We start from the raw sequence: 16,289 nt of genomic DNA, 5'->3' as shown, positions 1-16,289 counted from the left end.
AATATAAATAACGAAACTTGGTTTTTGGAGGTGGGGTCGGATTAATAGCTGCCCGGGACCGCGGTTTGGACACACCTGGCTTACACTGATAAAATAGTATTTTCTCATTTATATGAGCAAATCTAACATATCGTTAAATTTCAGTTTTAGTCGATATTTAAAATGTAACTCAATATGAAAATTCGCATAAATGCATATTTTATAAACTCGTCACAAAGAAAGCTACATCACAAAAATGAAATATAAGTAATTGGTTTTTGGTACCTACTCGCATTTCCATAATATAGATTTTGAAGTAGACAATCTGAAGCTCACATTGAAACTCATTTTTTCGTAATATAGAACAATTTACATTTTGAAAGATAGGGATAATTTTACTTTTAGACACGAGATTGATTTTCTAGATACTTAGTTCCATCCGACTTCATTGTGTGCACTTGTGTTTAAATTTCATTTTAAAATTATTATTTCACGTTGATCTTCTAAACTTGATAATATTTCCCGGCCCGAACGAAAAGAAGATTCTTTACCATATAAATAAACCGCCACACTTACTTAAAAACTTGATATAACATAAACTTCACGATTTTTATTATTACAATTATTATTGCAACGGCACAATATCCATCTTGAACGAAACTTGACGAGATATAAGAATTTACCGTTCTGTGCCCGCAAAAAGGATTTCAATATTAATTTATACTAGCTGAACCAACTGGCTCTCGCCAGTCTGTCTCGCTAGGTCTTGCAGACGGCTTGGCGGTATTGTATATTAATATAATTGTGAAGTATGCATAAACGGCGCCATAGTTTTCCCTTCGGGATGGATTTTCATTTACGTCAGACATTTTGACATTTCGCTGATTTGTCAGTTTTACGATTTGCATCTCGTCACTGCCAATACAAATTTGGAGTCATATGCGTAGTCTATTCTGGAGTCAGGCCTTCACAATATCACCTGACACCACTTCAGGCTGCTAGGCCTAGCAGAACAACTGACAATCGCCGATTTCTACCAATGACATATTAATTTTAATACAATATATGTGTAGGTATGTGCATTTAAATATGATAAATAATTATACATCTCATTCATTCGAATATACAGCAATATTATGTGATTATCATAAAAAGCGACCCATTATATCCAAATATTAATCACTTTCGGGTCCTATTTACATATTAGAAAAAGGTTAGCAGCATAAAAAACAAATTTAAACATTGTTTTGTTTCATTGTTTATAAAAAATAAATGTATGTAAAAAATAGAATAATATTTAAAAATCAAATTTTGAATTCAAAATTAACTTTAGCCAATATAGTTTCCCGGTGCGGGACATTCATATTGAGACAAATGTTAATAAATAATAAAGCAATACATATTATATCTGAGAGGAATAGACCAATTCTGATAAAAACAGGAATTTATAAAACCTAAAAATGTGGAATCAGCTTAAAGAGGCCTTCATTCAGCAGTGGATTGATACAGGTTGATGACGATATAAATAGGTAGGTATATAAAATCACAAATTAAAAAAAAATATGGCAGTTTATGTGACTAAGAAGAGTAGAATTAAGTTGGGATAACCTTCATCCAGCAGTGGATTGATCTTGGTTGATGATGATAATGACGATATTATGAATGGGTAAATATAATATCAGCAATTTTGATAAATATAGCAATTCATGTGATCGACAGAAATACAAACAAATTAGTTCTAGGCCTTCATCCATCAGTGGATTGATTCAGGCTCATGATGCTAATGGCAATATAAATATATATAATATCACCAATTTTGATACATACGGCAATTCAAATGACATAAAGGAGTAGAATCAGGCTAGGGAAGCCTTTATCCAGCAGTGGATTGGTTCAGGTCGATGATGATAAGGACGATAGAAATAGGTATAATATCACAAATTCGTTAAACCTATAGTAGTAGAATCAGGTAGCGGAACCCTTCATCCAGCAGTGGATTGATTGTGGTTGATGATGGTGACGATATGAATATGTCGATAAATATAATATCACTGATTTTGATAAATACAGCAATTCATATGACAGAAAGGAGTATAATCAGGCTATAAGAGGCCTTTATCCAGCAGTGGATTGGTTCAGGTCGATGATGATAAGGATGATAAAAATAGGTATAATATCACAAATTCGTTAAACCGATAGTAGTAGAATCACGTTGCGGAACCTTTCATCCAGCAGTGGATTGATGATGATGATGAAATTCAAGACTGTCAAGATTACAATCAACGTAGAGAGGCCATTACCCAGCAGTGGATTTATTGAGGCTCGAGATAATAATGGCATTATAATAATATAGATAGGTAGATAGTATAATATTACCGATTTTGATAAATATAATAATTCATGTGTAAGTAAGGAGTAGAATAAGGCTGAGGAGGCCTTCATCCAGCCATGGATAGGTCCAGATTGATGATGCTAAGGATGATAAAAATAGGTAGATATTATACAATATCACAAATTTTGTTAACTATAACAATTCGTATTAATTTCTTTCATTGTTTGCAATGGCAACTTAATATGACTATATTACAATCTATGGAAATTAGTAGCCTACGTAATTATTCAATTAAAAAGAGCGCATGAACAGCCACAAAGAAGTATTTAAAAAAAAAACAAATTTGGAATACAATTACGTTATCCATGGAATATTTGCATATCATCATACCATATAATCAATAAAATTCTCTATGATTATTAATTAATAGAACACTCATCTTACAATAAAAATGTCTTGATTGAAATTGATTATTTAATATGCTAATAGAAATGTCACATTTTTTCGATTATTTCTGCAAATTCTAAATTTGAATTCTGATACGCCAAATGAACTTGTTTATATCACAAAAAGAAAACAATTGAAAATCAATCATCTATTATTTCAGTTTGACAGATAAATAGCAGTGACATGGTTTTAGATTATATTTTCGTAGTAATTAGTGAGGAAATATGTATTTATTTCTTGTTCGTACGCCAATGTGCCGCTTACAGATTTGAATAGTTTTATGGAATATTAATTTAGATATTTTGCAATATTGATTACATAGAAAGAATTAAGCGACATTATTATCGATTTGCGGTAGACGAAAGGCAAGATGCGAAAATGTATGGTGACGGATATAAAACGCGATTTAAAAATGATTTTATCTGTGATTGTGTCGAGTTTTATCAGATTGTGCCCGATTCAAATGGAAGTAGATTCGGGACTCTAAAAATTGAAGTGAATTCCTTTAATAATCAACAAAGTGGTATTTAAATAAAAAAGTTGACGTATTTTCCAAAATCTCTTAGGATAATAATATATAGGAGATGGTTTATTTCTTCTCGAATATTCTAGGAAGCGTAAAAAAACAAAAGAAATACAGAATAGGTCTCATTTATTTTTATCCACCACTTTGAAAACAAAAGAAAATCGCAATCAGCCATTTTGAAATATAATGACGTTCACTTATTTTTCTGAAGAAAAGCTACGTTTTTCAAATGTTGCCAATGCAATTAATTATTAAAGTTCACCGAATAAAATAAACTTCAATATCTTTTCATGAAAACAAAATACGTAAAACCTGCTACGTGATATTGCGTTATATCATCGATATTTCGGAACGAAATTAATTATTACGAATCGATGTCACAATGTTAATTCGGTCGATATAATACATAATATAATATTGGGTAATCATATCAAACTACCAGTGCCACGTCCTGGTGATAGCCAACTGCCTCGCTCAACCTTGCAGATAGTTTAGCGTCCGAATCAAATAGTGGTGGATTTTAATAAAATTATGAAATAAATCTAATGATAGTAAACGTCATGCTTTTTTCATTGTGACGGGTTTTTTCTCAGTTTTAAATAATTATATTGACAGTAGGATAGCTTTAATATTCACATATTTAGATTATTTCAGTAAAAATGATACGTTTCAATGTAGCAAGATCACATTAGATTGGATAAATTATTAAAATCTATTTCTCGTAAATGGTCTTCAATATGCTCATTTTATTATTTTGCCAACTGTTTGGGTGAGAAAACAAAAATTATTTTTATTACGTGTAAAAAAAGGGCAAATAAAATTGTTAAGTTGTAAAATTGTATAGACTACTTTATTAATAACGACATTACATTGAACGATCCGGTATGTAACATGGATGCATCCTCTTTTGGCCTAATACGAGGGTGGGTCAATAAGTCCTTAGAAAAGCCGACAGGTGGCGCGACTAGTACTGTAAGCGGTTTGTTTTCATGCAGCGGCACTACCGATTCAGTATGCTGCGAAGTTTCAATCAGATTGGTCGGGTTGTTGTGTGTTTCTCGTACATTTAAAAAAAAATTTGCTTGTGGAAAATGGAAAAATGGAAAATGGAGAAAATTGAGTTTAGAGCTGTTATTAAACATTTTAATATAAAAGGGTTAACAGCAAAGGATATAAAAAATGAGTTGGATTTAGTTCACGGCATATCTGCTCCTTCACTTGCAACTATTTATAACTGGTTAAATGAATTTAAACGTGGTCGTACATCAACAAAGGATGAACCACGCTCAGGACGTCCTGTAGAGGTGACTACACCAGAAATGATCAATAAAATCCACGATATGGTGTTAAGTGACCGAAGATTAAAGTTGAGTGAGATAATTGAGGTTACAGGGATCTCAAAAGGTAGCGTCATTTCTATTTTACATGACAAATTGGGCATGAAAAATATTTCTGCAAGATGGGTGCCGCGTTTGCTCACAGTCGACAATAAACGCAATAGGGTGGTGGCCTCTAAAGCCCTGTTGTCGCTCATGCAACGCAATCCGGATGATTTTTTTCGTCGCTTTGTGACTGTAGATGAAACATGGATACACCACTATACTCCCGAGACGAAAGAACAGTCAAAGCAGTGGATTGCGAAGGCAAATCATGTCCAAAGAAGGCGAAAACCGTAAAATCAGCTGGTAAGGTTATGTCTACTGTATTTTGGGATGCACGTGAAATTATTTTCGTTGACTATTTGGAAAAAGGAAAAAAAATAACAGGGGATTATTATGCATCTTTATTGGACCAGCTAAAAAACAAAATTGAAGAAAAATGGCCTCATTTAAACAGGAAAAAAATCCTCTTTCATCAGGACAATACCCGTGTTCACACATGTTTACGATCAATGGCTAAAATTGAAGAATTGAAGTTCGAATTGGTCGACCACCCACCGTATTCGCCAGATTTAGCCCCCAGTGACTTTTTCCTTTTCCCAAACTTAAAAAAATGGCTAAGTGGACAACGTTTTTTTTCAAATGAAGAAGTCATCGATCGGACAAATGCTTATTTTGAGGACCTTCCGAAAACTTATTTTTCTGACGGTTTAAAAAATATTGAGAAACGTCTAACCAAGTGTATTGAGCTCCAAGGAGATTATGTTGAGAAATAAAAAAAAAATACAAAAATAAAAACTGTTTTAATGCTTTTTTCTAAGGAATTATTGACCCACCCTCGTAATATCATATGGGCCTCCACAGCGTTTTCATTAAGAGATTTTTGTTTTTCGATAAATGGATGTTAGCCACACGTTCAACCTATTAGGTCCATACTCTGACTTCAATACAAATTGGAAAACAATGTGTGTATTTTTCAGACCCAGATTTTGATATCTGGGACCCATAACAACATGATCCGACGCGTAAACCGCTCGGCATCTACTGGTCTAAAATAATATATTAGGGTGATAAAATATGAATGATAAATTAAGTTTTTATATGAATTTTTTCGGTTGTCCAACCCATAACTATCATTGTACACCAGTGTAGAGTTAGTTAGATTCAAAAAATATCCCAGAATATCAAGAAGAGACAAAGTTTTAATTGCCGTGACAATAAAATTTTCCAGCGTATATTTAAATGTCTAGAAATCCACCAAAATGTGAAATTTTGAAAATAATATTTCCCAAATTACTGTAAAATTAGCCTGATTGAAATTAAAATTATTTCGGTGTATAAATTTAAGAGAATGTCTTAAAAATCAATAAGTGGCGTTTAGATAATAAATTAGTGTACTGTACTAGAGATTTAAGGATAATTAATTATAAAGATCCGTAGAAGGTAGGTACGCAATTTTTACGAAACAATTTCAATTGCGTGTGTTTCAGTAAAAATGTGTTTAAATATTGAATCGAAACTTGTTAAGCGGCGATCTGTAGTGTAAATAGGATAAAGTAAATCCGTTCTCCTCACCACCGAGCAACCAAAAATCAACACATTCTCAGCATACCGGTTCGACTGCTCATCGATTGATTGAAATGATAATGATAAAATGAAACGATAATGAAAAAATGATAGATTTTTATGCTCCAAACATATATTGGAAAAAAATGTGATTTTTTAGAACAGTAAATTGCAAAAGGATCTCTTGTAAAAACTTAAACTACCTACTTTCGTTGTTTAAACTATACTTTCGACTACTCGTTTTGTGTTTGTTTCTAACCCATTTATGTACTTACTAATTAATTTGATCATACTAAATGAACACAAATCTACTAATATCAGTGACTAAATCATACACGATTTTTGAGTAATGATATAAATCAGTGATTGACTATTTTAGTTATCGAAAACCCTTTGTTTGATCTTATATTATGGAATGTTTCAAAAAATACAAAAGATAACTTTATGGTTTTAAGTTTTTAAAAACCATTTATTCTATTCCCGACAAACTATAAAGATGCTTAACTTCTACCGGGTATGCACTGTGTACACACTCTTTTAATATGCATGTTTACCTATAATGTTACTTACCTTAGACAATTTAAATTACCACAGTTTCTCTGCTACACAATGAGAGGACGAAGGTACAGCATTTTCCAGTTTGGAAAATATCATCGTTAAACTTGACGAATGAAGATACCGCATTTCGTGGCATAGGAACATCCCGGATTGGTACGAGTACAGTTCACCAAACCGTTCCGGTTAGCAGACAACGTCGTGATGGTTGCTCTGATGGTGGCTGACTTTTGATAGGGGATGGCACAATAAGGAGAAAATCACCGATACAGCCTTTTTACAATATGTCTAAAAAAGAAAGTCAGTACTATTCAAATTTGTCTTGCATGTTTATTAGTTTATGACAAATACTTTTTAGAATAGATAATATGCGTAGGTATTAAATTTGTTCATTTTTCAAGCCAATTTGTTTTCATAGCGAACCGGTAATACAAATTATTCGGCGCAATTTTGTCATTGGACTACTCGTCAAGAATTTAATTTTCTATGATATCCGTTACAATTACGTGCTAATACTTTAATTTTGAATGTAATAATTAATTTAAAAAAATATATGGTCGTGATATCGCTATTCAACCAGGACGATTTCTATTTTTTTAATCGCATGTCGATACATACTGAATGCTACATACGACGAATAAGGTTATGTGGCCCAGAATACAATGTTATATAAGTTGGTTATTATTGTATAACTAAATTGAATACTATAATTGAAAAAAAAACTACGCTTTAAATGGCGTTCGAAAAGATAATAAATAAAAGGTTTCTACCCAAGCAGAAAATATGGTGACAATAAGAAATGATTATGATCACAGAATAAATAGAATTATTAAAAGATTTTTAGAATTCCATTGACGTAATAAGTATCTACGCAAATACGGTAACCAGAGAAAACAGAACATGATAAAACAGAACAGTGTTAAAACAGAACACCGATAACTAGAAATATGACTTTTCAGGAAAAATATAACATTTAATAATAAAATTGTCGCATCTCTATTATGTTGATAGATTTTTAATAGCACAGATTTTCAACACGCCGTAAAAAAATCAAATCACATATGCATTCCTAATCGCTAGAAAGCATCAATTAAACGGGACTCAAAACTCGGTGTTGCCGGCAAGCTTAGGTGTATCTCGTCTTAATCAGTCTAATATGTTCAAAATGATTGAGTGACTAAACAACAAAATAATGAGTTTAATAATTCTGCAGAGATAAAAAACGGAAATTTAGCTATTTGTATAATATGTATTGTAATCTATCTATTAGCAATTAGCATCATATTAATAATATTTATTTATTTGGCCTTTTTTCAACATTCTTGAATACACTTGAATTAAACGTTTCCATATAAAAAGGGTGAATAATTTAATCCTTATCATATTTTCCGTTGAATATGGACAAAAAAGATAATTGTATACGATTATACATAGTTTGCGGATACAAATTATTTCCAAAGCGCCATTAAATAAATGCATTTCATAATCCGTTGCAAATTTTGTATTTTTTTTAAATTCTAAATTTTAAAAATGGGTATGTATATTACGTTTATAAACTTAAGTTAAGTATTTAATTGATAAATAGATACGACAAAAATGGATGTTTTATTTTTCCCCTGGCTGTTCTGTTTTGTCACTGTTCTGTTTTGTCACCGTTCTGTTTTGTCATGTTCTATTTTATCATGTTGTGTTTGGTCCGGTTACCGTATTTGCGTAGATAATTATTACGTCAGTGCCGACATAACGTGATATTTTTATTCCAAATGTATCAAAAGTGTAAAAAATATATTTCAATTCAATTAACATAATAATATGTTAATTGTTCTTCTTTTAATTGTGTACATTAAGCCTAAGTAACGCGGTTGATTAATATTAAGTATCTCTAGTAGGTATACAGGTTAAGTATTAAGTTTCAAGCCAAAACCGGAAGTCCTATTTCTGCCAAAATCAAAATGTAGATAGGTACCTAATATAAACAGAATTTTGTATTATTATTAAATCAAAACAAACAGTCACTAGAATTCAAAATATCATTGGGTCGACCACTAATCTAAATAGATATTAGCTTGTATCCTTTATCTTTACACGTTATGCACATGCACTTTATTTATGTAATTTACTAATAACGTTTGGGATTATTTTGAAATATATTTATCCTATCAGACCGACGAGAGTTAAATTCGTTGGCGGTGATTCATCATAATTACTAATATTTTGAAAGAAACCTTGCTAATACCTTAACAATCGACTATTATCGGCACGAAGCCGGTAAAAAAATATAATGCAGCCATGAAAGTGCAAAAAATATCCTTACAAACTGTTTCTTCAATATCTTGACATCGAGAACCCGTTTACGTAACTAATAATTTATAACATTTATAATGTAGGTACCTATGTGTACATACCTACTACTTAATAGTTTGATATATTATTACGCTAAAACATTGACTTACGTACCAATGCGCACTGCCTTAGACATATAGATTTGATATTAAAGTGGTCATGTTAGCAGAAAAACAAATGCAAATTTTCTATGTTCATCATTGGTGAAATTAACTACATACGACATGCATTTTACTTGTGTGGCAATACTCAAGCGAACGCGTTAGTAGAATATGAGAACATTGCTGTCACAGAACAGATAATAAATAGAATACCGATAAGCTATATTCAATACGCCGCATCTTGAAGCAGGGTTTTGAATGTGTGTGTCCTACGAAAATGAAGCACGCATTATGCACGTCGAATAGTGTGTGTAATACACCAACATTAAATGAGCGTAAATGCATAAACAAGAGCAGTTTTTAGTATTCGACGTATAATGTATTTTTGACACGTGTGTAAGTTTAACCCGGATTCTTCCTTACTCGAGTCGGTTACCTGCTATCGCCTTACCCTTTAGGTGTTTCAGTTCCCATTATTTCTGAGTTCCCTGATTGCTGTATATATGCGTATTTGCAATATGTATGCTTATTGCAACGTAGATAGATATTTTAACCACATTCAAATGTTTCAATCTGTTCATAAAATTTGAATGACCCGACTAGGTGTCTATAAACATAGTCTTTTACGAGGCCCCTTTTATTCTTCAGTTGCCCATTAAGAGCCAATGTAGGTACTAATTACAAAAATACTTAATATCAATATCTTTGAAGAATTATGTTAGTGATTCAACAAAGATATTTAGACATTTTCAGGAGCCAGGATTGTGTAAAAAAATATTTAAAATATGAACTAGGTACTTACATATTTCAATAATAGAGAAAGTTAACACAAGAGAATGGAAGAATGCCGTATTCCCACTTTCCTTATGGTGGCGCGTCTGTTTTTATACACTATTAATTACTATGTTGCCCCACAGTTTGTGGTGCTCTGCCTCACACCTATAATGTGGTCAATGAATACCCAAACAGGTGTATCTGTCAAATGATTCCTTCGTGAGAACAAAACCAAACACACAAAAGAGGATAAAACAAAATAATGAGAAATAAAATAATAAAAGAATCACTAACCTGATTTGCCCACCCTGCGGCCTCCTAACACTACAACCCTGATGCGGCTGAGATTAGTCATCTCGCTCTCACACACGGCTGCGTTGGTCAGAAAATGTCTTCCTTGTCACTCACACGCGGGTCAGATTTTTATAGGGGTGCAATTAAAACCTTCGCGGTCACTTTTTGATTTTTTGTGTCTAGAATGTTTTTTTAGATTTCCGTATTGATTTAAATTACCCCGGATGAGTGTGGTTTTGAACGATGAAGTTAGGTACGCTACACTAAAATCTGATGTTTTGTATGCACATTTTTAAGACAGATTTCGAGTCGCAGTTGATTTTGCCTCTCAGCGTAGGAAGACATCTTTGTTGTACGTATCTGAAAAAAAATCATTATGAAAAAGTTAATCGTAAAAAATAATGCACAGTTAATACCTAGGTATATACAAAATGCCACCCTAACGAATTCACCGCAAGAGCGAGTTTATCTATGGATCCAGATAATTTACTGCGTGGATACATTCACAATCGTATTCAAAAAAATATTACATACCAGTGGCGAAGACTCCACACTGGGCTATTATTTAAAAATCTATTAATATTGTCAAAGGGACAATTTTGAAATCAAAAGTATTTGGCAGGCCGCCGTTTCTTTTGTAAATATTTTCTGCAAGAAAAATAAAAAATTTTTTTATTGTTTTAACTTATATTTTTAACTATACCTACATTATTATTACTCTTATTAATATACTAAAAAATAATATTTAATTTTGGTTTATGCAAATGTTTGTTTGAAACAGAATCCTGCAATCTACGCTCAGATTTAGTGGTGATACAGATATATCATAAATCTCGCGGGACACATCAATAATTCACGCGGGACATACTTTGTGAACCCCTGACTTAAAGCCTACCTTCTTAAGAAAAGAAAAAACAATTTCCTAGTAACGTATTTAAATGGTAACTTCGTTATTTTATATTCTACAAAAATAATATAATTTGCCAACGACCAGGCACCCTTCGTCATTGTCGATATTGAAGAAAATTAATATAAACCAATACACTTCGGATTGTAGACCATGGATATTTGTCGAACCCAACGAACCTGACGATACATAATAATAAGTTATATTGACCAGTTTAATTCTCTACAAATTAATTTATTAATACGGATCAAGGACTCTTTTTATTTTTACCACGTTTTTATTAGCTCGTATTCTTGTTTGTCCGGTACAGATTTTTTCTTGCGTGTCCAGTACAAATTTTTTCTTGTTTGTCCAAAATTTGTATTGAACGATTGAAGATTTTTAACTAACTTCCCGTCTAGCTAGACATTTGAAACTTTTAAAATATATCAGAACACGACGACAATGCATTTTTTTAAATACTTTTGGCCATCTTTAGGCAGGATTGAATTCATTTTTAGTTAATTCCGTTTTGAATGTTTCGGAAAAAATTCGTCAAAAGTATCTAATATTTACTACTCACTATTATTGGTTGCTAAGGGGGTCCTAGCAACTAAATTATTAATATATACGTGCGTTACTATGGAAATCAATATGAAATGTCAAAATGATATTTCAGTATTTCTAAAGTACAAAAAAATATTTATTAATACCTACATAGAATTGTCAAGTTTATATGATTCAACAGAAAAATTAAAAACGTGGTAAGTATATAAAAAGTTCTTTTTATCTTGTAATTATTAGATTTGAGTTTATAACCAATGGATTTGTAAATGTATTCACTCCTGAATAATGAGAAACCATAAAGTAAATAAATACACTGGAATAATAATAGATACCTAATTCGTCAACAAATTACATATTAATTAACTAGGTAGTCAAAATTGGCAGATCAAATGTGTTTACATAACTAGGTTAATATAATATTATAACTTCGTTTTTTAGTAAATTTACTAGTATAAAACTAAAATTTTAAGAGTTTGAATATACAATCCGTCCATGAAAACTGAAAAAAGAATCTTTAGGGCAAAATTTTTGTTATTTTAAACTAACCATCGAATACTATCATCGTATCAATGGTCTGGACCAAACGAAATATTCTCAAAATTACTAACTTTACTCCTATTGTTTCGATTTAAGTTTATGTAGATTTCTTAATTAGTTTTTATTTATGTTCATTTTTTTAAACGTTTCATTTGAAGTTATTAAGCATTAATACGAATACTGGCATCGTAGGTATTTAAAAAAATATAAAGTAATATTTTATATCTATTGCTTAATATTAATGTTTTAAAATAGTGAAAGTCGTGTTACGAAATCGAGATATTCTATTAGAGTTATAAAACACATAAAAAAGTGAGTAATATGTACCATAAAATATATAGAAAAGCATTAAAATCGTAATGCATCTATCTACACTCGGAAAAATAAAAATTTCACTAATAACACTTAGCACTATAAAAGCTAACTTTCAATGCACGCTCTAGCTAGGCTAGAGTCTAGTGATAATTTCTTGATAACATATAACCCATGGTTCAAATTTTATTGTACAAAGTACTTTCCCTTTAAAAGATTCTGGGACATAATATTTCCACCTACCATATAATATCACATTGTATTATATTATGCTTCATTTTGTAATATAGAGTGGTGTCATTCAAATTTTCTATCAACTGGTGCACAGCTCAAAACCCAAGAAATAGTCAATACTCAAATTCGGACAAATCAAATCATATTTTTTTGTAATCTAATCTAATCTTAATCTTTAAAATACGTCAGTTTTATGCGATATCATCAGTAAGTTGTGCATGTAAGCTTTTTGTAACAAGAGTTAATATTGACATACCAATGGACACAGTATGTGAAAAATAAAAGGGCCTTCATAAACGACCCTTGTTACAGACACATGGAGCTGCTCGTAAAAAAAACATTATATCGTAGTCAGGTGAATAGGTACAAATGACTGTGCTTGACTCTCTCTACTCTCGATCTCTAAATATATTTTAATAAAGGTTATGTGCTTCATTGTAGCAATTTTGACACGTTGTACTCAATACTAGCGCGTCTGCAGCTGTTCGCTTAATATATTGCATTTTTCTCACGAAGGCGCGTCCCCACCCTGCCGATCGTATTTGCGGACAATTTAGAAATTATTTATCATTTTATTTTTTCTACCGCACAGAGAGGAAGTGCGCCGTCGTGAGTTAAAAAAAATAATGCAATGTATGTCGTGTAATATGTAATATTAATTATGGTAGGTACATTGTAATAAAGGTGATTATCTAAAATTTCCAGGCTTTTCTAATTAACATAAAATTAGAAGGAACATTGCATAGGTGTAAACAAGCACATTATTCTTTCCCTCCACCACCCATCTTACACACTTTCAAAGGTATGCAAAACACTTCCCAAGATAATGGTTGTAATTGGAGAGCACTGAAGTACACCAAATTTATATTTAAAAGTAGGTAAAGAAGCAGCAAAGGTGAAACTATCGTCAAAATATTGAAATACTAAAAAACACGGACACGTCGCTTGACTAGTGAATAAACGCTGGGCGGTAGACCAATGGTAATAGCATTTACCCAGAGACACGAAACATATGTAGGTAGTCGAATTGGGAATGAAAGGGAAGAACTTGAGAACACCTTTATCCAGAAGTGATCCCCAGCGATGATGATAATGATGAACTAAAGGCAAAAGCATCGCAACCAAATATTGTTTAGTAATTATTAATTAATTAATACTCAAATAAACATTAGGTAAACAGTCACATACCTACAATTTGACTGTGCGAACCAAATACAAATTAAATTAACAAAATGTTATAGGTACTGCCTTGGGAGAATACGGGAATCGAAAAAATACCCAAAGGTGCGTGTTGGACATAACGCGAAAATACTACAAAACAAACTAATGTATAAGAAGACAGACAAGAGTATGCACTGTGGTAGAGGTCATCGAGCAGGTAGAATGGTAGTGAGCTGGATATCTCACGCGGTGAGTGGACAACCAATGGACAAATACGATGGATCAATACGACCACTCAGCAGCGGATCGATCCCATCTGATGATTATGCTAGATAACATTATAAATTCAAGACGTTCACAACATGCCATGGGGGAAAAACTGAAATATAAGTAACAGTGTCAACAGTATTTAAACAACAAACAGCAAAGTAAAAATAAGAAGATCAAATACAAATATCATAAAACAGTGTTTACACGGAAGTATGTAGGTATACCGAATCATTAGACCCTATTGAGTTTATGAAACAACTTCCACCTAAACTCACCTCACGTAAGTGGAATAATATGAATCAATTTGGATGAACAAAATTATTGCCTACATCCTTATAAGTGATCTAGTAGGTGTTCTTCAAAATATAAATAAATCATCAACCGGTTCGTACAGATATCAATCTTTTATCAATGGATTCACGCGCACTACCGACTGCCACCACTAATAAGTATATGAATACGGTCGTAAACTTTTTAAGATTGACGTAAAAGCTCCTTCAGATTAGACCTATTAATTTCTAATGACAGTCAGCAAGACCGACAATGTTTTATGACGTCACGAATCACGATAATTAAATGCGTTGTGCTTATATGGACACGACACACGATAGTTTTCCATTCTTATTGGCGGGTCATTTGTGTTCCCATCGAATGAATTATTATTACTCTAAGATCTGAATTCTCCGTGACTCGAAAATTAAAATTAAAGAATTGATTAGTTTTATTCCTGCACTCATCATCAGCCTGATCTGACAGCTCTCGGTCATGTGGTTGCGTTGCCTCATACTTTCTGCAGAAATTGACTATGTTGACGATCGGACGTTATCTACTGCTTGCATTTGTATCAAAAATACCTAAAACCATTTATGTACACCACAAATTCAATAGTATTGACAGTGTTTCCGTAGAAACGCGAAATGATCTAAAAAAACATCGCCAATTGGTTTCATGGTTTATACGGTAAATACACGGTCATAATTTTTCAATTTCTAAAAATCTAAAATGTGCTACTGATTAATCCCAAACCACTATTCCAACACCAATCATAATTAAAAGAATCACTTGTACCGAATGTAGTGAGTAGGAAGTAAAACACTCTTTATGAAAGTTTAACTTACAACTAAAATATTCCCCATCTTCTATGTATTTAAGCAACATATCGGTATTCTGCCTTCTTCTGCACATGAGAAAGAAAAAATATTTCTAATAGCATTTTGTGATCCGAAAACTGACGTATATTGCTGGTGTGACCGGCTTTTTAAAGATGTTCCAGAATAATGGCTTGATTATCATCGAAAAATATTAGTTTTCGAATACTTTCGCAATCCAATGTTCACCATTTAAACATAATCGATTTGGATGGTGTTCTTAATTACCTACAATTAACTATCACGCAATCGTGTGACAGCTCCGATTATAGTTTTTGAAAAAATGTGATTTTAGCTTGAATTTTATTGAGTACAGTTTGACTGGCAGACCACTTCTCTACAATACAAAATAAAATATTTACTTTTATCCACTAAGGTTTGTGCTTGCACCAATAATAAGTATTGTGTATTTAAAACTTTATGTAAAAACATCGACGTTACATCCGGAAGGCGTGTAGGTACTTGGGCTCATGTCTACTGAAAGCGTTATAAACCATGGACAATAAAATAAAATATTTTATACCATCGTGAGATTGATAAGCCATAAAAAATGAATGCAGTTCACTTTCACAATATGAACGTAAAAATTTTTCGACCGCCATAAAACATTTAAAAAGTTATTTTCTACCATATTTTATTTTTAACAACAGAGTAGTTCCTACTTTGAAAGTGACGTCATTTTAAAGTTCAGTCTACGACCTACGTCTTGATGAAATAACTTTCTATTTACATAAGTGTAAACATTCTTGGTGACTACCAATGCGGCTTTAGACGAAACCGCAGTACTACCGATCAAATCTTTACACTGCGCCAAATCTTTGAAAAGAAATGGGAAGACGCCCAAGATGTACACTGTCTCTTTGTAGATTTTAAAACCG

General features: G+C 32.2%; 1 protein-coding gene across 1 annotated transcript in view; it reads right to left on the bottom strand.

The window, feature by feature from the left end:
- Nucleotides 1-16,289, bottom strand: part of LOC147079219 (ras-related and estrogen-regulated growth inhibitor-like protein A) — a 355,251-nt gene that overhangs the window by 327,859 nt on the left and 11,103 nt on the right. The window contains exon 2 of the mRNA XM_085954631.1: nt 10,297-10,656. Coding sequence (XP_085810757.1) covers nt 10,297-10,357 — 61 coding nt within the window. The 5' untranslated portion in view covers nt 10,358-10,656. The remainder of the gene's footprint in view (nt 1-10,296; nt 10,657-16,289) is intronic.

Source organism: Rhyacophila brunnea, unplaced genomic scaffold (genome assembly GCF_057557595.1).
Source record: "Rhyacophila brunnea isolate RB1 unplaced genomic scaffold, BYU_Rbru_1.0 scaffold_10, whole genome shotgun sequence".
Classification (NCBI taxonomy): domain Eukaryota; kingdom Metazoa; phylum Arthropoda; class Insecta; order Trichoptera; family Rhyacophilidae; genus Rhyacophila; species Rhyacophila brunnea.
This window is presented reverse-complemented; position numbering and strand designations above follow the sequence as displayed.